Below are 27,491 nucleotides of genomic sequence, written 5' to 3'. Positions count from 1 at the left end.
TATATTTGACAAATAAATTCTGGAAACATTTGCTCAAAATTCATTCAGAAATACTTAAAAATTCAAAATGTGCATTACTCATTGCTAATGATCTCTGTACACATTGGAACTGACAATTTGGCAAAGTGAGCATGGTTTTGGCCAATGCTGATAATCTCAAAATAGTCAAATATCTGCTGCCTCCATAAAGTGACCCACTTTATGTTAGATAAAAAAACTACTGATATGACTGCCATGACATGTACTGTACATCATTTTATTATTATGTCTTTTTTACCTTTTTATATGACTAATTTCCTTATGTAAGAAAGTGTTTAATAAGTACTAAAACTGGTCCTATACTAAAACATATTAAGACATCACAGCACAACACAAGCTGAAGTGAACTGTGTGAAATTCTAACTCTGCCCACTTTGGGTTGACCAATCCAGTGTGAAATCATTTCCTGCCTGAAGAGCTGCCTTGTTGTGTGATCAGGAGAGTGAGAGAGAGAGAGAAACAGAGCGCCGTGTTTGATTTCACTTTCACTTTTCAGAGCTGACTCACCCGGGCGTGAAACATACGGACAAACACACAAAAATATACACAGAATTACAAAAAAAAATCTATCAAAACACACCCAGAATGGCTTTCACATACCCTGAAGTACGGAGGGATGACAGTAAGGTCAGTGGTACTTTCACTTGGGGTTTTGCACATCTAGTCTTTCATTCAATCGCTTGCTCTTCCGCTTTCTTTAAGACACATGAAATGCACAAACAAATAGTGCGGACACAAAAGACTGACTGGAACAGAGGAGCGAGCTTTTGCCATGTGTCATGAGAGTGGAGGGGTTTAGGGGTGTCTGTGTTGATATCTAGTGGTTATGTGTCAGAAGTTGCATATGGTACAGTAGCTGACTGCATTATGGTTTCCTTGCAGCGTGGGTTTGCCTCAAGGCCTGCTTTAACAGATACGCAACTACCTGGAAACCGAATGTGTCTTGTTTCTATTTTCTCCCATTGCAGACATGCCTGCTGCTCCTAACTTTGGTGTTTTGTTTCAAAGGTGGATGATTATCATGGAGTAAAGATCTCAGATCCATACCACTGGCTGGAGGACCCTGACAGTGAGGAGACTAAGGTGACCCACACATGTGACCCCCTTTTATATCACGATGGACCTTTTTTTTTTTTTAGCACTGATGGGCTTTTCATCATTAAAGGAATAGGATAGCAGAGGAGTGACAGGAAATGATGGGAAAAAGAGGGAGGGCTGGTATTGGGAAATAACCAGAGATGTTTTAAACTTGGGTCACCCTCAAAATATTGGAAAATGTGCACTTCTCACCAGACAACCTCTCAATGACTTCTGTTACGCTTTGACTAAAATTACTACTCCTTAACCCTACCATAACAGATCACTTTTGGCATTGTTTCTTATGAAACAGGATGATGACTGATATTACGTACATGAAATAAGACTCAAGCCCTATTAGGATGGTAATTGTTTCTCATGGGGACGTCTGTAAAAATAAACTTGCATACAACTCACGTGGTCAGTCACATGATTGTCAGCTGTAAAAAATATATTTTATTGCTTGGGAACTTTATAAATTAATATTTAATTTAATAATAGGAAAATATATCCTATTTATTATTTGATTATTTAAATATCCTATTTAAAACCAGGAAAACTGACATGCTATAGTGTAATTTTACAAATGTGGAAATTTGCAGAAATAAGTTAACGCAAACTAACGTAAAATTTACATAAGGGAAACATTTGACCTGGCTACTTGTTCGGCTAGTAAAATAATTAGTTGTGGAAGCCCTAATTTATATAAATGTATATAATTAATATTTTTTAAATTATTGCATACCATAATAATGGCCCATTTCAAAAGTTTACATTATTTTGTTTTGTCTTTTTTTCTTCTTCTTAACAGCTCTCGCTCACTGTAGTGGAGAGGTGATGTAACAATATTCTTGTTAACAATTGCCAGCATTTAATTAATAAAAATGTCCATATTAAAAATGCGTGCACCTCATCACAAAGCGCAACAGTTACCATATGGTGCTTTGCAGTGTTTAAAAAAATCACTTCTGGTAAATGCCACAGAGACGTGGATTCAGGCGATAATAATATTAACACACGACACTACCTTGGTATATGTAAAAAACAAACAAACAAAAAAAAAACCGCTAGGAATTTTACACAGGTGGAGGGAGAAAACACCAACATTCTGTAGTCGGGCAGCAATAAAATCACCAACTAGCCCCTGTAAATATTAAATTGACCTTACGTCTCCATGAGAAACAATTATCGTTCCAATAGTGGTTTAGTCGCTTTATGAAGCTGCTTGATCACTGTTGCACTGTTGGCATTGGGTCAACAAAACTTCATTTAAAGATGGCCAAAATGGTTACTCTGTCTCTTTAAAGGTGCACACAGTTTTTTCTCCATTATTAGTTTTAGTAAAATGTTTAATTCTGCATAAAGCAAGCGTCCCCCTCATGGGCGCTGTCATGTTGACATCCCATGACTAGCTCATGCAATTCACTAATGATGACACAGTCAGTCACTCACTTTCCAGCATAAACCACCAACAATCCACCAAAAAAATCATTAAAACTGAATCCAAGAATGTCCATTGTGGATGTGTATTATAATACAGAGAAAAACAGCCAGGTTTGTATACTACCTTCATGCATCCAGGCCAACAGTTGTCAATATAGAGTCCAACAACACTGGTGCTACTGTATTGTATTAGGACAAATAAGACACAACTAAACGTAAGCAAAAATGTATTTCCCATATTTCCACAGGGCCACAGCGTATACTTAATTATTCAATGCTGTTAATAAGATGAGATTCAATACCCAATCAGATTTTTCTCAATACACAATACTCAATACACAAATTCTATGCTACAAATGCAAATCACATACAAATTGTCCACAATCTCAGACCAACAATAATGTTAAGGATTTATTCCTTTTCTAAGTCCACTTCAACCAAGGTTGCAATAAAAATGCCGTTAGGACTGAACCAATTAGTTTAACAACCATTTAATACTAGAACTAAATTCTGTATCATTTTTTGGTTCACCAGCATATTTGCATTACAATAAATTACAGCAGGGTGTTTCCAAACTGGAGTTTGCAAACCCCTGTGGTTCATGAGTTAATGAAAAGCTAATAATTAATGAAATCATAAAAATGTCAAATTAATATAAATAAATAATTTTAAAAGAATAAAACACCTGCTAAAACAATATTTAATAAAAAACTGATATATATGTTTTGGTCATGTGACCATTAACTGACATCAGAGAACTATGAACATGCAAACGTTTTGTTGAATTATTAAAATATTAATATCTCAAGGGGACTTTTAAGTAAGTAAAGGGGTCTGTCTGACAATGAAAGTCCTTGCAAAATCCTTTCTTTGCGGTACTGATGTCACACTGACATCATTTAACAGGCTGACTGACAAGACAGTTACAAGCCTTCATGCACTAAAACGTCTTTCTCTTTCTTATCGGACAAGGTAAACACTGCATACCACCATTTACACTGTATATTTAGGCTTACCCTGTTTTGTTTCCTGGTCTCCACCCATGGCCCACATTAACCGGAACAAAGAAATGTGTAGAAAAATTTACAGATAAACAAGTTCTCTGTGTGCATGACAACGACCATTTTAACAGTGTCCCTCACCCGCCCTACAGATGTTTGTTGAACAGCAGAATAAGTTGACCATGCCATTCCTGGAGCAGTGTGCGGTCAAAGAGCAGTTTCACCAGCGCCTCACAGAGCTCTACAACTACCCTAAATACAGCTGTCCTTACAAGAGAGGAAAGAGGTAGAGAACAGCCCAAAAGACAGCACCAAACACAGCCCAGGCCCACCACACAGAACACAGACTTTCACACTAGCAAGCATTTTTCACATTCAAAAGAGTTTACATTAAAAATAAAAAATAGCACACAACATAAAATGTCACCTTGTGTAATGCATATACCATCGTATACTTGAATAACTGAAATTAAATACATTTAATCAACATTCTATTTTAGATATTTCTATTTCCATAACGAGGGTCTGCAGAACCAGGATGCGCTCTATGTGCAGGACTCGTTAAACAGTCCCGCGTCTGTGTTCTTTGACCCAAACACTCTCTCAGAGGATGGAACTGTGGCTCTCAAAAGTGAGTTTGAATGACTGCTTGATTCATAATATATTTACACACACCTGTAATGCATTTACTGTACACCAACGTCCTAGTTTTTCCTTTTCACTCTCTCCCGGCCTCTTCTCCTTTATCCTCTCTTTACATGTCCTGACACATTTCATTCCTGTTTAAAAAGAGACAAGATATCCATAGACAGACCACAAAAAATATAAACATACATTTGGGGAATAATGATAATAAAAGAGTGCATAATAACAACACAATTATAACTACTTAAAATTAAAGAATGTTAGAACATTATCGAATGAAAGACTTTTAAAGCATTATATACTGTACTAATGGATTCTATTCATAAAAAGTAATTACTGTAAATGAGTACATTAAAACCATTTCTATAAATACATGAATACATTAATCTATAAATACATATGATATGAAAAATGCATGAGAAAACTATTATACTAATTAAAATGAAATTGAAAATACTATATTTTAAAACTTTACACAGTATACATTATATATAAAAGTGGTAAATATCTGAGGTAAGAGTTTAGGGCTTTCTATTTCTGGAGCTCTTGAGATGCAATGAAGTAAAAAAAAATGTATTAAACACACACAGACACATGTTGGTATAGGTAGCTTATGGGGACTCTCCATAGGCATAATGGTTTTTATACTGTACAAACCGTATATTATACTGTATAAAATGTATTTTCTCTCCCCTTACCCTAAACCTACCTATCACAGAAAACTTGCATTTTTAGATAAAAAAAAAAAACACCATGTTTTTTAAGCCATTTGGTTTATTAGGACACGGGAAGTATGTCCTTGTAATACCTATGTCATTATACACATTTGTGCCCTCATAAACCATATAAACCTGCACAAACACATCACAGCATGACTGTATATCTCTTGATTTATGCATTTTTCTCCTTTCTAATTTACGTGTCTAATTTTACAGTAGTTTTCTGGCTACGTAGGCTTTTCTCTGCAAATATTTTTAAACAAGATTATTTGCATAAATTGGAAACCAGACTACTTTCCCTTCTTAGTCTTTTCCTGGAGTGGCTGTTATAATAATTTATTGATGTCTTTGTTGAACAGGTTTGGAGATAAGCTTTAGCCCTGAGGGACCGTATGTCCTTCAGCAAAATACACAGCTGGAATTTTTAAGTTATGCATATCCGCACTGCTTAAAGGCAGATTCATATATGACTCGTGTTTATGGAATCAATTTAATTCAACTGCACATTCACATTCACAATTTGTTTTCCTTTAATCATTGCCTGCAAATCTAATGTTGATAAACTTTTGATAACTGAGGAATACTTTTTATTACCGTAAACCCGACAGCACGTCTTCCAAGAATCCTTCACATCACTGTATTTTACAGCTTTGTCTCTCCTCATTTTTTGTCTTTCATCCCTTTGACCTCTTTCTATCTGTCTTTCTCACTTTTTTTTGCACACCCTCTATCAAACAGCTCTCTGTTTTGCACAGTAACAGAGTTTCTTTAATATGTTGATATTTGCGATTTAGAGTGCATTAGCTTCAATCGCACCAGTGAAGTTGACAATTCTGCACTTAAATTACCAAATTTGGTTTTCATCATAGCTTGTTGAACATTTTCATGTCTGTTTTCTACTTGCTGATGTACAGTGGGTCGCCTGTCAGAAGAATGTGAGTATTTTGCATATGGCCTGAGCAGCGCAGGCTCTGATTGGGTGACTGTACACTTCCTGAAGGCTGATGACCTCACCAAACTGCCAGACGTTCTGGAGAGGGTGAAGTTCAGTTGCTTGGCTTGGACCCATGATGCCAAAGGCATCTTCTACAACTGCTACCCTCGACAGGACGGCAAAGCTGATGGTATGTGCACATCAACTTTCCTTCTTCGCTGACATCACTTAAGCTATTTAGCTACACAGTCATTGCTTTAAGAAATTTGTATTCAATCTGCTTCCAGTGTGATATAGGCAACCCACCCTGCAAAATAGGTGCTGAATGGCAATTCTTGTTGAGTTTCAGTGATTTACCTGTGTTATGTCCATTCTAGGCACTGAGACCACAACAAACCTAAACCAGAAGCTTTACTACCATGTTATTGGCACAAGCCAATCAGAAGACATCCTGGTGGCAGAATTTCCTGACAACCCAAAATGGCACAGTAGCCTTACTGTAAGAGAACACCAAATTTATACAAAACCCCCTTTTTGGGAAGATAAAATTATGCAACTTACTTACTCTTATGATTCACACAATGTGATGAAATATTTATAAAGAATTTGACAAAATTACCTAGCCTAAAATTAATTGTTCTCCTTTGTTGTGTGTGGTTCTCTTTTTCTTACACGATCTTCCACCGTTTCTCCTTTTCTCCTCATCTGTCCAGGTCTCTGATGATGGTAGGTATGCAGTGCTGTCCATCACCGAGGGTTGTGAGCCAGTCAACCGTCTGTGGTACTGTGACCTGCAGCAGCTGCCCAATGGCATCACAGGTCAGTCTGCATGTGTGGGATGCCTAATAGCAAACTACAATAAAATGCATTAAAAAAAAAACGTAATTAAAACACATTGAAAGGACCATTATATTATATTATAAATGTATGTAAGATGGGGTCTGTAAGATGTTTTTGAAAGAAGTCTCTTTCTTGCTCAGCAAGGCTGCACAGTAATATTACCAATAATACAGTAAAAACAGTAATCATGTGTAATATTTTTACAATTTAAAAAAACAGTTTATTTTTAAATATATTTTAAAATTTCATTTATTCTTGTGATGCAAAGCTGTATTTTCAGCATCATTACTCCTAATCTTCCGTGTCACATGATCCTTCAGAAATAATTTGAATATACCGATTCAGTGCTTAAGAAACATTTCTTCTTATTATCAATCATGAAAACAGTTGTGCTGCCTAATATTGTTGTGTAAGCCATTAAACATTTTTTTTCAAGATTTTTTGATGAATAGAAGTTAATTTATTTGAAATAGAAATGTTTCGTAACAATGCAAGTCTTTACTGTCACTTTCGATCAATTTAATGCATACTTGCTGAATAAACGCATTAATTTAATAGTAATGTTATTCAAGGTTTGCTGCCATGGGTGAAGCTGGTTGACACATTTGAAGCGCAGTACACATACATCACCAACGAGGGCACCGTCTTCACATTACGCACCAATCTGGATGCTCCTCGTTACCGCCTCATCACCATAGACCTGCAGAAACCAGAGCAGACACACTGGAAAACCCTCATCCCCCAACACGAGAAGGACGTTCTTGGTAAGAGAACATTATACTCTTGTCAACAAAAGAGAAGTTTCTCTGTGGTTTTCCATCAAATATAAATACTCTATGGTTTAATGTCTGAAAGCAAAGGAAAAAACAACAACAACAACAACCATAAGTATTAGTATTGTAATTTTACTGTTCTCATAAATAATAATAATAATAACAATAAATAATAATTACAATTGTTATTATGATGAAATACTTTTCTTTACTGATTTGTTTAATTTTATAATTTGATCAAATAATACTATTACTAAATAATTATTATATTTTTATATTTAATATTTATTTATTATTATATTAATTAATAATAATACCAACAATTGCAAATACATGTGTTTTGACAAATTGTGCTGCCTGTTTGTTTTTTTTTTTTTATGAAATAAGTATTAGTATTGTAATTTTACTGTTCTCATAAATAATAATAATAATAACAATAAATAATAATTACAATTGTTATTATGATGAAATACTTTTCTTTACTGATTTGTTTAATTTTATAATTTGATCAAATAATACTATTACTAAATAATTATTATATTTTTATATTTAATATTTATTTATTATTATATTAATTAATAATAATACCAACAATTGCAAATACATGTGTTTTGACAAATTGTGCTGCCTGTTTGTTTTTGTTTTTTTATGAAATAATGCACATACTTAATGGCTGGTAATAAAATATTTATGGCCAGTCAATCTTCTCAAGTCATCAGCTATTGGCAGGTGTGGCAACATGTTAGCTTGAGACACTGGACACACACCTTAAAGTCTTCATTACAAAACAACAACAACAAAAGCTTAAAATATTTTCACTGTTATTACTCCAGAATTAAGCAGAAATTATAATTAATAAATAGTGTACAATTAAAACACATAAAACTACCTTCAACATATAGCTGAAACCAACAAACAAAACCACTGCCAGGAAAAACGCACGTTTGTGTAACTGGACCTTTATCTCATAGTTACAGAGACAACTAGCCCTGGTTACCCCTCCATTTTTCCCTGTAAAATGTTTCAGTTTAAACATTCTGGAAACAGAGTTAGCTCATATTTTCTTGGTATTCACAGTAGTCAACATCTGTGGGTGAAACTGTCACAAGCCTCACACACACACACACTTCCTCTTCACCCACACTATCAATAACTCATTTCCAATAAAAACAGAGAACTGCAGCCTGATGGTGTTTATATCTTGTCTGCAGGCTTTGTGGAGTGTGTGAACCAGCGCTATCTGCTGGTGAATTATGTGCATGACGTGAAGGACATCTTACAGCTGTATGAGCTGCAATCAGGGAAACTGATCAGAGACTTGCCGCTAGATGTGGGCACTGTAGTCGGCCTCAGCTGCAAGAAGAAGCACCCTGACTTCTTCTACAAGTTCACTTCATTTACTACACCAGGTAAACACACTTAAATAATGTGCGACATTTATGCCAAAATACACTACGTAACCTCAAATATAAGGACACCCCAGTATGTGCATTTACTTTGGCAGTAAAAAAGGAGATCACATAGATTTCCAGACCATGAAAAGTGTTTTTACTCTTCATATCTAATCGCTCAGGCATAATCTACCACTGTGACCTGAGTCAACCCGACCCAGAGCCCACGATCTTCAGGCAGGTGGAAGTAAAGGGCATCAACCCGAGTGACTACCAGACAACTCAGGTCAGGCTGCAGTCTGTCCTGAAATAACACATGAATCACAGGCCACATGAAGTTTCAGTATTACAAATATATCTTCAGTGTCACTTATAATTCATTGCTCACGTCTTCAGTGTCACATGATCCTTCAGAAATCATTTTAATATGCTGATGTTGTGCTTAAAAAACATTTTTTGTTATTATCAGTGTTGAAAACAGTTTTACCTTGCTTAATATTTTTGTGGAAATTTTCTATTCATCAAAGAATCCTGAAAAAAGTGTTTCCACAAAAATATAAAGCTGTTTTATTAACATGGATGATAATAAGAATCTTATTAATAATCTTAAGCATATTAGAATGATTTCTGAAGGGTCATGTGACACTGAAGACTGGAGTAATGACTGCTGAAAATTAAATGACATTTTAAAGATATATTCAAATAGAAAACAGAATTCTTTTCAATTGCATTAATTTCACAATATTAAAGTTTTCACTGAAATTTTAATCAAATTTATGCAGTCATGGTGAGCATAAGACACTTCTTTCAAATATTGTTTAAAAAATTTTTAATTATTCCAAACTTTTGACTGTAATAATACACCTTAAGTGTTTGTGCATAACAGGTGTTTTACCCCAGTAAAGATGGCACAAAGATCCCAATGTTCCTGGTACATGCACGTGGCATAGAAAGAGACGGCTCTCATCCAGTCTTTCTGTATGGTTATGGAGGCTTTGAGAACTCAATTCAGCCATATTACAAGTTAGTATAAAGCTCTCTGTTTGCGTTTGACTAAAAATCACAAATGGAATGGGATGGAAAAGGAAGAGAGTATGTGAAATATGAATATCCCAAACTATTAACCAATTATTTCTCTATCTCTATGTGCAGCACTGCATACCTGCTCTTTATTAGACACCTGGGTGGGATCCTGGCTGTAGCTAACATCAGAGGAGGAGGAGAGTATGGCCAAACTTGGCACAAAGGTACAATATCCTCACTTCATTCACGCTCAGATGTGTGTCCTTTTGAAAGATAAATTAAGAATGAATAGAAAGTGAACTCTAACTAGTCAACATTTTTAACACTAGTCCAACTTGAAAATTGGTAAAGAAGGACTGGTCTGAAACTCGCAGAAGTTCGCTGACTACTTTGCATAAAAGTGAACTTAATGCCGGTGAAGTATCTGTTTGAGTCACCAGTCTGATGATCACTGCCCACTGGATTATGTGTTCGAAAAGCAGAGTTTCTGTATAGGGCTGAACTAGAAGCTAACTGTCTGAAACCAAAATGTGTGAACTATTAGTCTTAATAGTTCTGCGCCGTGCGCTTTAGACCGCTTAGATCGTTAAAATAGGGCCCTTGAATTTTTAATTTAGTGCAAAATTTTGTCATTGCAACATTTTAGTGCAGCTTTCACGAACAACTGCAATTGGATTTATATTAGAATGATTTCTGAAGGGTCATGTGACACTGAAGACTGGAGTAATGACTGCTGAAAATTAAATGACATTTTAAAGATATATTCAAATAGAAAACAGAATTCTTTTCAATTGCATTAATTTCACAATATTAAAGTTTTCACTGAAATTTTAATCAAATTTATGCAGTCATGGTGAGCATAAGACACTTCTTTCAAATATTGTTTAAAAAATTTTTAATTATTCCAAACTTTTGACTGTAATAATACACCTTAAGTGTTTGTGCATAACAGGTGTTTTACCCCAGTAAAGATGGCACAAAGATCCCAATGTTCCTGGTACATGCACGTGGCATAGAAAGAGACGGCTCTCATCCAGTCTTTCTGTATGGTTATGGAGGCTTTGAGAACTCAATTCAGCCATATTACAAGTTAGTATAAAGCTCTCTGTTTGCGTTTGACTAAAAATCACAAATGGAATGGGATGGAAAAGGAAGAGAGTATGTGAAATATGAATATCCCAAACTATTAACCAATTATTTCTCTATCTCTATGTGCAGCACTGCATACCTGCTCTTTATTAGACACCTGGGTGGGATCCTGGCTGTAGCTAACATCAGAGGAGGAGGAGAGTATGGCCAAACTTGGCACAAAGGTACAATATCCTCACTTCATTCACGCTCAGATGTGTGTCCTTTTGAAAGATAAATGAAGAATGAATAGAAAGTGAACTCTAACTAGTCAACATTTTTAACACTAGTCCAACTTGAAAATTGGTAAAGAAGGACTGGTCTGAAACTCGCAGAAGTTCGCTGACTACTTTGCATAAAAGTGAACTTAATGCCGGTGAAGTATCTGTTTGAGTCACCAGTCTGATGATCACTGCCCACTGGATTATGTGTTCGAAAAGCAGAGTTTCTGTATAGGGCTGAACTAGAAGCTAACTGTCTGAAACCAAAATGTGTGAACTATTAGTCTTAATAGTTCTGCGCCGTGCGCTTTAGACCGCTTAGATCGTTAAAATAGGGCCCTTGAATTTTTAATTTAGTGCAAAATTTTGTCATTGCAACATTTTAGTGCAGCTTTCACGAACAACTGCAATTGGATTTATATATACCTAAATTCACTGTTATCCCACCGGTCACAATTGTGACCATCTATATTTGTACTTATTCTATGACAAAACTAAACAAAACTTAATAATTGTGAATTCATATATTAATACTAGACACCTTAAAGATAATGTGGACCAAAAATCTTCATCATATCTTTATGTTAACATACTTCACTAGCCTTTTGTTTTGGAGCTTTGATGCAGTCATCATCTTCTCATGGTGCAAACAGGAATTAAACTGCTATGGTCTTGAGACAATTTGCCAGGTCTGTACTTTGAAACATATTAAAAATTCTGCAACATGAAATATTATTTGAATAATTTAATATCATTTGTTTACATATTGCCAAATGACGCATGTTTCCCCTTACGTGAGTAAAGTGTGACATTTTTTTGAGAAGTCATATTTCTATGGCTGTATCTTACATATACTTAAACTCGCAGTATATAGGAGAAATTTAATTAAATGCAAATATCACCTAATACCTCCTCCTCCTTGACTTAAGTGTGACATTTTTTTGAGAAGTCATATTTCTATGGCTGTATCTTACATATACTTAAACTCGCAGTATATAGGAGAAATTTAATTAAATGCAAATATCACCTAATACCTCCTCCTCGACTTCAGTACAAGTGGCACAGTTTACCCCACTCCCTCTACCATGTGCTGCTTCAAATTGTACGTTTTTAAGAAAGATTTCTGATTTCAGCTGGCACTCTTGGGAACAAGCAGAACTGCTTTGATGACTTCCAGTGTGCTGCCGAGTACCTGATCCAGGAGGGATACACCACGGCCAGCCGGATCGCCATCAACGGAGCTTCCAACGGCGGCCTGCTTGTGGGTGAGTTTCTTGGTGAGCGGTCTGAGGAAGTCAGATAGACATGATCACTTCCAGCTAATGAAGAACACAACCAATAAGACTCGACAGTCTTAGCACACATATGCCTTCGCACATGGTTAAATTAGGGTGGTGGTGTAATGGAAACTTATGGACGTGCAGCTGTGCAGCTCTAATGATGTGTGCAATCTGTGCCGTTACTCACAGCTAGCTCATCTGTTGAGTAAACATGGCATTGGCATTCACACTCAGAGCTTTCTCACACAAGTCGCACACACACCAGCATCTGCGAGAGGCGAAGAAGCACTCGCTCCTCAGTGAAAGACTTTGTCACTCTCATTAAACAGCACGTTTAGTAGGAGATGCAGTCGTTAGACGAGTGCAGATACAGTTTCAATCTCTGTTTTATTCATAGGAGAGACAGGATTGAGTCAGTGCAATTATTGAGTATATGCAGGATTGTGCAGAATTCATGTGCGGTTGATCGTGGGAGGCACATGGAATTTGTTTAAACGTTTTACAGATTTTTCGCAGAACTGAACACGTCATTCAAAAGGTTCTACACATTTCCAGCCTGTTGTGTTCGTTCAGCAAAGATGATTTTATTTTTTGCTTTAAAGTGCAACTGTGAATACTATCTATACCTAAAATGGAGGAAGAAATATATATGAAATTTGAACAATCATATATTTGTATGTACAGTATGTATGTATGTATGTATATACAAGTCAAACCAAAAGTTATTCAAAGACCAGATATAATTTTACTAGTGGGTGCAGGACACTAATAAATGTAAGTGAGGATAGCACAATAAAGTGAACTGTGACATATTATACCCAAAACATTTTCATAGAAGAATAGATGTAGACTAACAGTAAAATTTGAGATAAAAAAATTCAGACACTTTGACCTGACCATGTTTTGCTTAAGTGTTTTTCTTTAATTGCTAGTGCAAACTTTTTACACCACAGACTGAACAAAATTAAGCTATCAAAGTTATCTGACATTATCAAGATATTTTATTACCATTTTCTAAACTATAGCGAATAAACTGTGATATAATGTGAGAAATGCTGAAGGTGTCTGAATAAAGTTTGGTTTGACTGCGCACACGCACACGCACACGCACACACACACACACACACACACACATATATATATATACACATACATATATATGCACGCACAAAATATATAATTCAAATGAAATCTATAATTCAAGTAAATATTTAATTCAATATTTAAGAAAATGTTAATAAAATAATAAATATTATTAATAATTAGTAATAAGGAATTAAATATAAAAAAATAAACCTGACCCTTTTTCTTCATTTTCACCTCAAGTATGCAAAACAAAGAAAGAAAGAAAGAAAGAATGAATTAATAATAATAATATAATAAAAATAATTTAAAAATAAGAAGGCAAACTAAAAAAAATTTGATTTGTTTTGTTACACAGTAGAAAAAAATATGTAGAAAAACAAAACAAAAACAACAACAAAAAAACGAAACACCTTGCCATTCAGGGCATTCACAAATATCATGGTTGTATTCAGCTCAGCTTACCACATTTGACCATGTTTTTCATTCCGCAAAAATATAAATCTGCACCTGGTTGTGGGTTACTAGTGTGTGGATGTGTGGGTGTGAGGTAACAATCAGAACAAGATAAAGGTGTGTAGGCGGTGCACCGGTTTGAAAACATTGGCGGTGAATAAATTACTAAGTATTTGAAAAAAGCTTCTTTATGCTGAATGTGCTAGCTAGGTTAGTATGTCTGTGTTGATCCCTATGTTTAGTCACAGTGTAGTTACGTGGCCTTTAAGAATGTGAGGTGTGTCAAATCGGGCTGTTCTATCTGAGTAATCCAAAACATCTTTAAGCCCACTCATTTAAGTACAGGTGTGTGAGTCAGTGCATCTGGTAAATGTGGACTGTGTTTGGCCATTGTATTTAATGGGAGAAGAGTGATCTGTGTGTTTGTTTTTTTCAGCGGCATGTGTAAACCAACGGCCCGAGCTCTTCGGCTGTGCAGTAGCTGAGGTTGGGGTCATGGACATGCTGAAGTTCCACAAATTCACCATCGGTCACGCCTGGACCACTGACTACGGCTGTGCCGATGATCCCGAACAGTTCAAATGGCTCATCAAGTAGGGATTCCTGTATTCTGAAAGCCCTAAACTACTGGTCAAAGTTGGCAATAATTAAGATTATTATTGTTTTTAGAAGAAGTCTCTCTTATGCTCACCAAGGCTGCATTTATTTGATCTAATTTTCAGCAGAAATATTATTAAAATTTAAAATACATTTTTTTCAGCTATAACTTCAGTCTTCAGTGACACATGATCCTTCAGAAATCATTCTAATATGCTGATTTGGTACTCAATTATTATTAGTGCTTAATGGTTATTATTACTATCATCAATGTAGAAAACAGTCAGTTTTTGCTGCTTAATTTTATGCAAACTGTGATATTTTTTGTCTGGGTTTCTTTGATGAATAGAAAGTTTAAAGAACAACATTTATTTTTTTTAAATCCTATTTTTTTTAATCCTACTATAGTTTCCACACAATATTAAGCTTCAAAAACTGTTCTCAACATTGATAATAATAAGAAATGGTTCTTTAGCACCAAATCAGCATATTAGAATGATTTCTGAAGGATCATGTGACTTTGAAGACTTAAGTAATAGCTGGTGAAAAATCAGCTTTGCCATCACAGGAATAAAATACACTTTAAAATGCATTCAACTTCAAAGAAAACAGTTCTGTAATTGTAACAATATTTCACATATTTCTGTTTTTAGTGTTCTTATTTGATAAAACAAATGCAGCCTTGGTGAAACTTCAAAAACATAAAAAAAAAATCTAAATTATTCCAAACTGTTGACCGCTAGTGTATAACTGTATAACAAACAAGTTACTGTAAATGTCATACTACAACATGTCCACAAAAAAATAAAAAATAAATAAATAAAAGTTTGACCTTTTCCTCCACAGGTACTCTCCTCTCCATAACCTTCCTCAGACCCCTCGAGATGGGACCCCTTACCCCGCGATGCTACTGCTGACGGCTGATCACGATGACCGTGTGGTTCCCCTGCACACTCTAAAGTACGTGGCCACTCTCCAGCATGGCGTAGGCCGCAGCCCCGGGCAAACCCAGCTGCTGCTGGTCAGAGTGGACACATGCAGTGGACATGGAGCCGGGAAACCCACCGCTAAAGCCATCCTGGAGGACACACACATCTTCTCCTTTATAGCTCAGACACTGAAACTCAGCTGGAGGGAATGAGAGAGAAAGAGAGAGATGCAGTAAACAGAATTAGCAATTTAAGGAAAAGAGCACAAATTATCTAGTGATTTCTAAAGATATTTGGCTGTCTTTATGCAGGGACTGAGAGAGGAGAAGGGCATTTAGGGAGTAAGTGAATGGAGATATAAAACATGGAAGGTACTGAACTGATTTTTTTGTAGCAACTTGATTTTTACTTTTGTTTCAGCAGAGCAATGATCATTAAAGCATGGTTTTTATTAAAATAAACAACTGATTTTCTGATCGATCGATTCATTTTTGAATTACAGCTGTTCAATGTTTTGCAATATCTCAAATATACACTAAGGGGCAGTAAAGGACTACAACAGCCCCTCCATTGCACATACAGGCCAGGGTGGACAACAGGGAACTGTCCCAGGCCGGCTCTCCTTAAGACAGATAACCATTGTTTAAACATTTACTATAGTGAAACTGCTGTAATCACAACTGTAGTAACAGTTTGTAGCAGAACCAGTTATGACAATTATAACCAGTTATGATTATGATTTTGCTTTATTATTAATATGGTTGAAATGCAAAGACCATAAACTATACTTACTGTATTAAAACCTATGTTAAATTTGTAGTATTCACTACAAATACCACAAAATTATAAAATGGTTGTAGTAGCTACACCATGGCTTAATGTTGACAATATAATTTGCTATATAAATGATATGATATGCCACGGTTAAATTGTGGTAACTGACGAAACAAAACAACAACTACAACAACAACAAAACAAGGTTGTACATATATATACCTATATAGGTGTTACTATGGTTGTTCTGAAAATATTACAGAGATAGTATTTGGTCACTTTCTGGTTGTCAAACGTTAACCTGTGTGAACTTGATGGGAAATTGCTTCATTTTGACTAAAAATGAGCTTGAGAACGATCGATTAAAAGTAATTGCAGAAATAGCTCAGTAAAGTGAAGTTATCTCTGACCTCTTTAATTACTGCAGGAAATAGGCCTATCACAGACAGTTTGAAGGTTTAGTCTGTCATTACTAGCAGAGCTGACCTGAGATCAGTTCAGATTTGATCCTCTGGATTCGCTGTTTATAGTGGAAATGTTAAAAAAAATAAATAAATACTGGAGAGAAAATACAGGGTAATGCAGAAAACACTTCACATTGCATTGTTCATATTGCACATTAACATAATTACAATAGCGATAACGGTGTGTAATTATAGACTGTTCCATTACATAATTACATACCAAGAGCGTGCTATTCATTACTAGTGCGCAGTGCTTTTGTAACTACATTGGATACTTGGATACTGTAGTGTAAAGCCTGACCTAGTTGGAGACCCGAAATGAGGAGGCATGAAAAGAAATCGAAAATCAAAAGCGGGATCTACTTGTGTTCAACTGTGGTCACAGAAAGTTTAATCTGGGCTTGGCCAAAACCCGAGAATTAATCAGATGACGCGTGACGGGCTTTCAACGGAGCGGAGAATTTGAACTGTGGACCCCACACGTGATGATTCAAACAAGTCTCGGCGAGCTAAAAGCTGAAGATTCGAGATCCTTCTGGAGACTTTGAAGTCGAGTAAGCTGTTATTTTCTACACAAGTATGCATAACAGCAACATTGCTAGTGTTATGCAGCGTTTACACAACAGTTTAATAAACAAGAAATGTTAATGTTGAAAAAAATATAGCCTAGCTTTTGTCTACTTTCAAACGACGTCACAGGAGATGTAACCTTCCGCGCGCCGAGCCAATCGATTCAATAATTCACATACTCATTCATGAAGAAAGTGGCTGATTTCAGAACTGCGTCTAGTTTCATCAGTAATGAGTGACCAGGCCACCAGCAAAAAGTGTTCCATATTTTAATTTAAAATTTAAATATTTTTTTAATAATAATATTATGTAATGTTTTGGATAGGCCTATCTTTGCCTGCAGTGCAGAGTCGTTAACGTGCTGCCCACGGAAAAGAGATTCATGGTTGATAAACTTTGAATTATAGAAGACACTTGCAAGTTTTGTTTTCTACAGTGGATTGTAGGTAAATATCCACTTCGTCCAGCGCTTTTTTTGTTTTCAGTCTTATAAAATATCCCGTATTTCGGTGTGAGAAACCGCTCAAACGATCCAGTGGGTGAGTGAACTGTCCTAATATTTCAGACCTTTTTGCAAATCCGTTTGACCGTGAAGAGTGATTCATTCGTGAATCTGGCATCACTGTTGTGATTCTAAACGGCTGATAAAAAAAACAAAAAAAAACATGAAACGTTATTAAATCTAAGGATTTATCAAGAATATTTTACTGGGGATCATGCACCAGTAAAAAGGGTCTAGCGATGCCCGAGGAGCATATTTACTATTTTTGACACAAGTGGAAATAGTAATGGTGTTTTCTATAGGCTAATTCAGAAATGTTATTGAATCAGTGTTTTGAAAAATTTTGTTAATGATCAAATCGATTTGATTACAACTTAAGACAGTAACTTACACCGATACTGGCGTATCAATGTAACATTGAAAAAGCCACTTATACACACACACACAGACACACACACACACACACACACACACACACACACACACACACACACACACACACATATATATATATATATATATAGTAGGCCTATATATAATTTGTATGTGTATAGGCTACATAAATACACACAAGAACATGTCTGTTTACTTCAAGCACGTCAATCAAAAATTAATGCATAATAATGATTGGTTTTTAGCGTTTTAGCCTCCTAGAGCATTTAATCACGGTTCACTTTAAAGCCACTAAAAGCCCAGCAGGAATTCCAGAACACACTGTTCATCTGCTCCTTTCATGTGGCCCTCCTCAGAACAGAACTCACTGTTTGTCACTTAAATACACTCACACAGCTTTGACGTCTCTATCCTCAGTGAATGAACTGAACTCAGTTTATAGAGTGGTGTTTGGACCTCAAGAGGCGAAATACTCCCGGAGAGAGGCTAGATCAAGCCCCACTCCACTTTGTTTGTTCACACTTGCTCCCGATCCGGATTAATTTACCAAATCCGATTTGAGGCCTGGCACTCTAACTGCTTGGATCAAACTTTTGTATTTGAAAACTTTCCCCTTCACACCGGCTTAGAGTTGGACCCTTCTTGCTTCTTACTGAAGAGTCTTTTAATCTGAACACAAAAACATGTAAACACTCCCCTACACACACACACACACACACACACACACACACACACACACACACACACACACACTTGTGCCTTGCTTTCCCACTGCTGGGAGCTGAAGTATTAGCTGGTGTATTTTCTTCCACACAATGCATTTCTTCCTCTTCACACTTTCAGTTCTCCCCAATTATTATCTCCAAGGGATTTTTTAGTACTAAGATACGTGAAAGGAGAGAAACCCTTCGAATTATTACTGATATAAATGAGCACTTGGATCCACTAAAGCTCATAGACATCTTTAAATCTCTTGGAATGAATGACAACTTAATATCTAACAAAAGAATCAGGATTAGATACTGTACATAAAACAGTGGGAAAGACATAACATGAAATGTTAAATATTCTGGTGTAATTTTATAAAAATTATCTAGCTGGAAAGAAAATAATTTATTAAAAAGAAACCTTTAGATAAAAATACAGAACAACGAACACCTTTTTGCTTCCCGCTGTTTTTCCGGGGGTTGAAAGCTGACGGGAAATGCTTGATTGCCATGCCTCGACATTGATTACACATGATTAAAATAGACTCCATGTGTGTATGAATTCAGGCAGGTATGCTGGAAGCCAGGACACCGCGAGCAAACACAATAAAGTCTAAGGTACCTGTATTGTATTTTTTTTAATAACATGTTTCAATATTGCTACAGCCATCTGTTCTTCTAACAGGTAAAAATCATGAAAAATTCCAACCGAAAAGAGAAAAATAAAACAAAAAAGGACTTGATTTCAAACAACTTTTCTTCGCGACTCGCCTAATTCAAACAATAAGTCATTTCAACACAGTGAGAGGATCTCATTCAACACATTATTATTCAAACAAATTATAAAAATAGATTGCATTTTCAAATACATATTTACAGTATCAAACAGAGATCAGAATGATACACTTAATGCAAAGGGGGAATTGAGTCTTTTTCGGTAAAGGGCTGTTAAACATTACAGTATAGCATGTCTTTGTCCTTTAGATTTTGAAGTGATTATTAATTCGGGTTATGCCACGTTCAGATATGATATGGCTGCAATAATAACGAATGTGCATCTCTGTATGTGTAATTGTAAAACAGAGAGAGTGAAAATGATGCTCTTATCGTTAAATTCCAAAAAGCTTTAATTGTTTATATCCTAAAAATCAATAGCAACCTAATATGAGGGAAAAAAAAATCCAGACATTTGTTTCGTACTAAATGTATTTGTGGCAAAATCCAGATCCAAACTGTTTGTTACAGCCTTTGTTAATGAGATTTGCACCAACCTGTTTCTATGATCAAACTGTAAATTAAGATTTTACTCAATACTGCTTAAACACATCCAAGTCCAACCAAGTCTTGTTCACACGCTCACATCACACAGTAGTCTAAATTCAATAAGACTAGAACATTCAGAACATTCTCATTTAAGAACAACCACTTCCGTTGTACGAAACGCCAACATCAAGTACTAAACATGTCCGAGAGTATCAGACACCTGCTGTTGTGGAGTGTAATGAAATCTGTAAGTGTGTGAATGTATATGCGTGTATACATCCCTGTTACATCCACTCACTCACTCAATTTCAAAGTGCAGGAAAAAATTAAATTACACAAACAAAATCGAAGAGCATTTTGATGAAATGACAGCTGAACGTCCAGATTCAGTGCTATGTTTTCCATTTTCAAGCAATATTCCTGCATTCAAACTCCAGTAAGCATCTGTAAACAGATAAATAAAGCATCTAATAAATATGGTACAAGTTTCTGTAAATCATGGACGCTGCAGTGCAAACATTGTCCCTATAGTAGACAGGACAAGAAAAACATTACGATTACAGATGTCCGACAATACTAATTTAAACTCGGAAATTCAGAAATGAGTTTAAAGTGTGGAGGAAAGAAAGCAAAAAGAAAAAAGTAGACAGTAACCAAACACACAGAGAAAGGGATTTATATATTATTTAAGATTCCTTATATCAGTACTCAACTTATGTGCTGAAGATACGGCAAAATGCTCTCCTAGTCTGAGGAGCAAATGGATGACATGCTCTCGGTTTAGTCCACTTTATAGGAGGATCAGTGGCTACAAAGCATGAGTTCTTTTGCTTGGAAAAAGAAAATACATGTCGCCCTTTTGATTGCTCTGAGATCGGTCAGAGTCAAACTGTCCTTCTCCGGGGACAGTGACGGAGGGCATCGACCACCTTAAAGTCCTACTAAAAGGGACAGAGCTCATGTCATTGATGAACAGCGGAAGAAAAGCAGGTCAAACTCAGCACGCAGGTTATTCTAGAGGAATCCTCTTGCTTGTGATATTGTCCCCCTCAGAAAACAAGAACTTGTTTGTGGAAGAAAAGAACCAGTGTTCACCCAAAGAGAAGATAAAGGAATGAAAAAGGGAAGATTAGGAAGAAAACCGCCATTTGCAGTGTCTTGGTTATCACCTCCTGACCGTTGAATGGCCTGCTGGGTAATTATGAGAACAGACATCCATATGTCTTTCCTCGGTAAGCCTGCGCACTGCTGTGGGTCTGTCAGACTTGCACTCCGCGGCCGTGCATCTGGATAACCTGCGCTCTGAGAGTCTGGATGGCGGACAGGATCTGTTTCTGGTGCTCCAGAGAGGTGATGCCGAGACTCAGCACATCCCTGCAAAAACAACGGAGCAAGTTACACACAAACTGAATAAGAGAAAAGCGTTATTTAGGACTTCAATTCAATGTCACTCACTGAACGGTCATGCGAGCCACTGACTCCAGGTAACAGTATCCAGCAGCAGTGAAGTTGTCTTTGTAGCGGCCCATGTCTACAGCTTCTAACCACTCTCCAACTGAACTAAATGAAGGGAAGGAGGGAAGCGTTCGTTCTGCTAGTGATACAGATGAGCCCAGGGTCCTGGACAAACACAGAAAGAGATTTCCGTCTTCAGAGTGAAAAACAAACACTTACTGGGAAAGTGGAAACGGGATGATTTGCAAGGAGATGGGAACCATGAGAAGCTTTCCAGTACCTGCGTCCCAGGGTGGAGGACCCGATGTTGTCCGGGCTCCTCATGGTCTTGCTGAGAGCGCTGTGGATCAGGGTGAAGGTGGGTCTCTCGGTCCTCTCCTTCTGCCAGCAATCCAGCATGAGCTGGTGCAGAGACGGCGGGCAGTTCACGGGAGCAGGTAACCGGAACCCATCCTCTATAGCTTTTATTACCTGTAATAACACAAAAACATAATTATTGAATATTGACTATTTGGAGTAATGGAATATATTGATTACTGACCCATAAATAATGCCGAATCTTACATTGTAACATTTATTTATTTCAAAATTCTGTTTATTTCCAGTTTGTGAACTCAGGCTTTTGGACCCCATTGTATACACATCTCACTGATGCATTTTTAATGAATTTTTCCAGGAAGCGTTCTGTGTGATCTCAAAGCAATCAACACTAATAATGACATTTCGGAGACAAATTAGCAAATTAAATTATTTCATTTCAGTAGGTATTTCAAAATGTGTCCTTGACTGGCATTCCTCTATGATCTCCTCTTTTTATTAGATAATCCTAAATACCATTTAATTTAATAAAAGTACTACTTAAAAGTCACTTATGACAACACAAACAATATTTAAACCAAATAAATAACATGAAAGATGCATTAATGCCATTCCCCAGCAATCATTAATTTAGCCATAAACATGGAAAAGGTTTAGCATTTCACTATTTGTAGTGAAAGATGGCCTCGTTTGCTGAAAAGCTTTACACAATGAGGTTCTTTCATTCATAATGACTTAATAGTGTGTTTTCTCTCATAACAGATTTGGCCTTATAGTCATATCTTATCACATAAAAACATTATCAAAATAAAATAAGGACTATGCATGGACCAATACAAAATTTGTGTCAATACTAATATCCTTTTCATTCCAGTGTGTATTTTAAAATGCGTCTTTGGAATTCCATTCTATTTCTAAAGTCTTGCTACAGATTAAAAGAAATGAAAAATAAAAACAAAATGATGTAGTTTCTTTACATTTTTAGAGACTACATTACTACTGGGGTCCAAAAAGTGTGATGTCCTTCAGTCGGGGTTTATTTCAGAGTTTTTTTATTTCAAATCTTTGCTGCAGGCGTGAAAAGGAGGCCACACGCCGCGTGACTTCTGAGTCTGATTGGTCACGGAGCTGAAGTGGACTTGAAGTCAGTGCACATATACACACACACTTTATCTGGGGTCTTTAAAGGCCCCTCACTTTAGCTACTTTTAAATTTTTATACAAATGCATAACTCCTCAAAATCCCATCCTACCAACAGAGAGAGGCAGGAAAGAGAGAGAGAGAGAGAGGGAGGGAGAAAAAGAATTTAAAATCACAAACAAACGTAAAAGGATTTTTAGGGAGATCTAAAGGAGGAGGAAAAGCAGCCGATCAAAAGAGAGAGCAAGAGATACAGAGAGGAAAGGTCTGAGAAAGAAACACCAGAAGAAAAAGCGATGCAGAACTGCACAGGTGGTGATACATTAGAAGAAATATAAAGGGACAGACGTACGTCTTGGTTGCCCATGTCCCAGTACGGTCTCTCCCCGAAGGACATGACTTCCCACATGACGATACCGAAGCTCCACACATCAGAAGCTGAGCTGTAACGATGGTACTGAATGGCTTCTGGGGCCATCCACAACACCAAACTCTTCCCTCCGTGCTGAAAGAAAGACAGACCCTGTTATGTCTAACAAATTGACACAATTGTGCTCAGTCTTTACGGTTACTACTACTAATTAGTAAGTGGTCATTGAGAAGAAGGTTTTATCTGATTTACAGTACACTAACTACAGAGACAATCTCCACTGAAGCAACCTGAGGTTAAGTGACTTGCTCAAGGCTTCATGAATTGCTCTTTGCAGAGTTTGAACCTACAACCTTTCAATTACCAGCCCAGAGAAACGAGCTACAACAGTGACTGTGATTTTGCTAATAGGACTTGTTCCTGGAAAAAACTATTTTTTTGTTGTTGAAACAAACATACTAAAGGCGCAGAAATGGCACAAATCAGCTTGACAGATTTCTAGCGCAACAATGTAAAAATAAAGAAAAGGAAAATTGTAAAGGAAAGGACATAAGAGAGGAAAACAAACAAAGGAAAAGGACAGGAAAGGAAAGAAAAAAAAAGTTGATTAAATGTTGATTCAGGAACACATCCTCGGCAAACACAAAAAAGTGTCACGATGTGAGTGTATTGTGTTGGTGAAAGACAGGCGTATTGTGCCATACTGTATCCTGACTTCCGTGTTCATCTTATCATAACAGAAGCATGAAGTACTGAGGCGTTCTTAAAATACGCCGCACATTCAGAGTACTTGCAAGAAAAAAAAAATGCATGAAAGTTTGATAAACTAGATAAGAGCTGTGCTTTGACTTTTAGAGAAATGCTGACAACCATTGGCTCTTTGAACTCATTCAGAAGTGTTTGAGAGTGCTGTGTTGCATTATGGTAAAATACTCACTAGTGTGCTGTAGACCGCCTCTATCTTGTCGTCCTGAAGAGGTCTGAAGCCTGACACTTTGCAGACCAGGCTGCTGTTCACCAGGACTTTATGAGCGGCCAGTCGGCGATGGATAAAACCCATCTCTGTCAGATACTTCATCCCAGACGCCACTCCGCTCAGCAAATCCACCAGCTGAAGAACAGTCAACTGACCTTCGTGTTTCTATGCAGAAAAAAGAGGGAGAAAAAGAGAGAACGAAAGGAAGGAATGGCAAAAAGGTGGACAAGAGGAAAATAAAGGACATTGAAGTAGACAGAAAGGGAAAAAGGGAAAGAAAAAGGCATTGCAGAAGAAAAGAAAAGGGTAAAGTAAAAGGAACATACAATGGAGAGGGGGAAAAGGAAAATTGAAAATTGAAAAAGAAAAAAAATGTAATAGAAAAATAAAGAAGGAAAAAGGAAAGAAAAATGGAAAATGTAAAGTAAGGAAAGGAACATAATGGAGAAGGAAGAAAAAGAAATTGAAAAACGGAAAAGATAAGGAACAAGGAAAAGAAGGTAGGGGTAAGGAAAGAAAAAAGGTAAAGGGAATTGGAAATGGAAAGGAAAAAGGGAGGAAAACAACAGTTTAGAATATAAACACTAAAATACTTATAAAAACTTGGAACAAATCATATCACTTCCTTTCAAGAATTTTACTTCATCTGACTCTGAGACAAGATAAAACGCCTCACTTGGCTTTTTCCTCTCATTTTCTCTTTTTATCAACAAATCACATCTGCAGGTTTTGTAATGCAAATATTTCATATATACCATTTACTGCACTATCTCAGCATTTTGCATCTGATGACTCAGCAGAACAAACAGACACAAAAAATACATTCTCTTACCCGCAGGAAAAAGTCCAGGGCTCCGTTGGCCATGCTCTCCACTACGATCATTATAGTGTTGCCTGCAGCAAAAAAAAAAACAACACACATATGAAGAAAAAATTGGATCATGTGTTTGTTTAATGCTTCAGCGGGAAAGAAGACATGGTGGGGTTGTCCAAGGGGCACAAACAACACGTTTTCATAAAAGTGTGAGTGTTATGTAAGAGATTACATGCTGTCAGCAAGTCACTGTAGATAGATAGAACAGTGGAATGAGAGAAAATATGATAGATAGTTTTAGATAAGAAACTGCAACAGACCAATTATATCTGTCGTGTCTTTATTTCCAGTGAGCATTAGACAGTGAGTGATAGAATGCGGCCCAAAGAAAGACGAGGGAAGTACGCTCCATTAGGGAGGTGGGTAGTGGTAAATCCCCAGGTGTTAGAGCAAAAGAGAGAGCAAGGAAGAGAGGTGGGAAGTGAGAGAGACAGATCCCTCAATCACGTACACCGACACCAACAATCTGCAGAATTCAATGACCAGCCCAATGAACAGGAGGCTGCGCTATCAGTCTGGTCAATCTATCGTCCCCAGCTCCATCACACCTCCTGTGGGAAGGAGCAGACATGCCTGACCAACCCCAATCAGAAGACCTCCTACTGGGCTCTCAGCTCTGGGTCCTTCCCACCTGTGGTGTGGAGGTCTGACAGGTGGGTGAAGAGGAGGGTGTGTAGCTTTCAGGAGGAAAACGGAGATTTGCAGGTGGAGGAGGAGAAGTCAAGGAGAAAGATTAGAGTCATTAAGGGGGCTTGCTGTGATTTGGCCACCAATTATTCCAACGTGAACATCTGCTGTTGCGCTCACTGCACACACACACTTAGGCTAATTCAATCCCAATTCATTCTTCTCTCCAAAATACCACTGAATAAATGGTCTCTTACTCTTCATTTAAAACAACAATTAAAACAAGAACCAATTATGCTTTGTTAACGAATCACAATATAAATTTAAATAGCTGAACATTTAAATGGAGATTTTCTCTTACTTTATTCAAATAAGAGTTTTATGTACTATATAGACATACACTACCTTTCATAATTCAAAGCTCACCAGACCACTCAGAGTCAGATCATTTATGAACACCTAAGTGGCAAAAATGGGTGAATTACTACGCAGTACACTACCGTTCAATAGTTTGGGGGCAAAAAGTAACAGTAAAGACATTTATAATGTTACAAAAGATTTACATTTCAAATAAAGGCTGTTCTTTTAAAATTTCTATTCATCAAAGAATCGCAAATCAGCATATTAGAATGATTGAGACTGGAGTAATGGCTGCTAAAAATTCAGATTTGCCACCACAGCAATGAATTACATTTTAAAATATATTCAAATAAAAAGCAGTTATTTTAAGTTGTAATAATATTTCACAATATTATTGTTATCCAGTATTTTTGAACAAAAAAATGCAGCCTTGGTGAGCAAAAATCTTACTGACCCCAAACCTTTGAACAGCAGTGTAGTTTTAAAGGTACAGTATCAAAAACGCACGTTTAATTTTTTGGGTAAGATAAAAAGAAAAAAGTTGTCACTGAAAACTAAATTTCCACTTTAGTTTTGACTTTAGAAGTAGACTTAAGAGTTGCGAAATTACAGAATGTTGCAAAAGTGAATAATGCCTTTTTTTTTAAGAAAATGCAATGATATTGATGGCAAAAGAATGAAGAATAACAGTAATGGATGATTTGTTATTATGCACTGTAACAAAGACTGAGATTCACACTTCTGCTGTTGTTTTTACAGTTATTTAGTTCATGATAATAATACATTTCTATATTTGAATTTAAAACCTCTTTTTTTTATTTGCAACTATTTGGTACTGTATTGTGTTGGCACTTGAAATTCTGGGTCCTGAAGCAAAACTAGTTGAGGACCACTTCTCTAACATACACAATATCCAGCACACTTAATGTGTCTCTTCATGCATGCATTTCTATCATTCTCTACATGTAGAATCAATGTTCATAATTCCTTCAGCGCTAATACACAAAGTCCCAGGCTAATATCAGCACTGCTAGTTCTTTAATTCAGCAAATCTAGCTTCCCCTCTGGTCTTCCCTGTCTCCAAAACACCTTCATCATCCCTCATCCCTTTCGGCAAG

The 27,491-nt window shown here is 36.6% G+C and overlaps 2 protein-coding genes across 4 annotated transcripts in view; one reads left to right on the top strand and one right to left on the bottom strand.

The window, feature by feature from the left end:
• The first annotated feature begins 482 nt into the window (after positions 1 to 482).
• On the top strand, positions 483 to 16,055 carry LOC107654745 (prolyl endopeptidase). Its single transcript, XM_016441977.1, has 15 exons — positions 483 to 666; positions 1,048 to 1,122; positions 3,713 to 3,846; positions 4,061 to 4,191; positions 5,839 to 6,048; positions 6,236 to 6,357; positions 6,572 to 6,677; positions 7,271 to 7,462; positions 8,683 to 8,880; positions 9,045 to 9,148; positions 9,749 to 9,885; positions 10,015 to 10,109; positions 12,368 to 12,499; positions 14,490 to 14,646; positions 15,497 to 16,055. Exons 1-15 carry the CDS (start codon positions 625 to 627, stop codon positions 15,789 to 15,791), a joined length of 2,130 nt encoding a protein of 709 aa, XP_016297463.1. The 5' UTR covers positions 483 to 624; the 3' UTR covers positions 15,792 to 16,055.
• A 4,560-nt stretch (positions 16,056 to 20,615) lies between these two features.
• Positions 20,616 to 27,491, bottom strand: part of LOC107654743 (ephrin type-A receptor 7-like) — a 164,435-nt gene continuing 157,559 nt past the window's right edge. For 2 of the 3 annotated variants that reach the window (XM_016441975.1, XM_016441976.1), the window contains 6 exons: positions 25,345 to 25,406; positions 24,474 to 24,677; positions 23,519 to 23,671; positions 21,988 to 22,178; positions 21,708 to 21,872; positions 21,430 to 21,626 (listed from right to left, as the gene is read on the bottom strand). In XM_016441975.1, the coding sequence (XP_016297461.1) occupies positions 21,512 to 21,626; positions 21,708 to 21,872; positions 21,988 to 22,178; positions 23,519 to 23,671; positions 24,474 to 24,677; positions 25,345 to 25,406 (890 nt within the window). In that variant the 3' untranslated portion in view covers positions 21,430 to 21,511. Of the gene's footprint in view, positions 21,627 to 21,707; positions 21,873 to 21,926; positions 22,179 to 23,518; positions 23,672 to 24,473; positions 24,678 to 25,344; positions 25,407 to 27,491 lie in introns of all 3 variants that reach the window. The other variant, XM_016441974.1, reaches the window with a different exon arrangement.

Source organism: Sinocyclocheilus anshuiensis, unplaced genomic scaffold (genome assembly GCF_001515605.1).
Source record: "Sinocyclocheilus anshuiensis isolate Anshui unplaced genomic scaffold, SAMN03320099.WGS_v1.1 scaffold195, whole genome shotgun sequence".
NCBI classification, from domain to species: Eukaryota; Metazoa; Chordata; class Actinopteri; order Cypriniformes; family Cyprinidae; genus Sinocyclocheilus; species Sinocyclocheilus anshuiensis.
This window is presented reverse-complemented; position numbering and strand designations above follow the sequence as displayed.

Excerpts from the sequence above, each read along its gene's own strand:
- LOC107654745 (XM_016441977.1), top strand. The coding sequence starts at position 625 with ATGGCTTTCACATACCCTGAAGTACGGAGGGATGACAGTAAG. Across the intron at positions 9,149-9,748 it reads GTGACTACCAGACAACTCAG|GTGTTTTACCCCAGTAAAGA; the intron begins GTCAGGCTGCAG and ends TGTGCATAACAG. Across the intron at positions 10,110-12,367 it reads TGGCCAAACTTGGCACAAAG|CTGGCACTCTTGGGAACAAG; the intron begins GTACAATATCCT and ends TTCTGATTTCAG.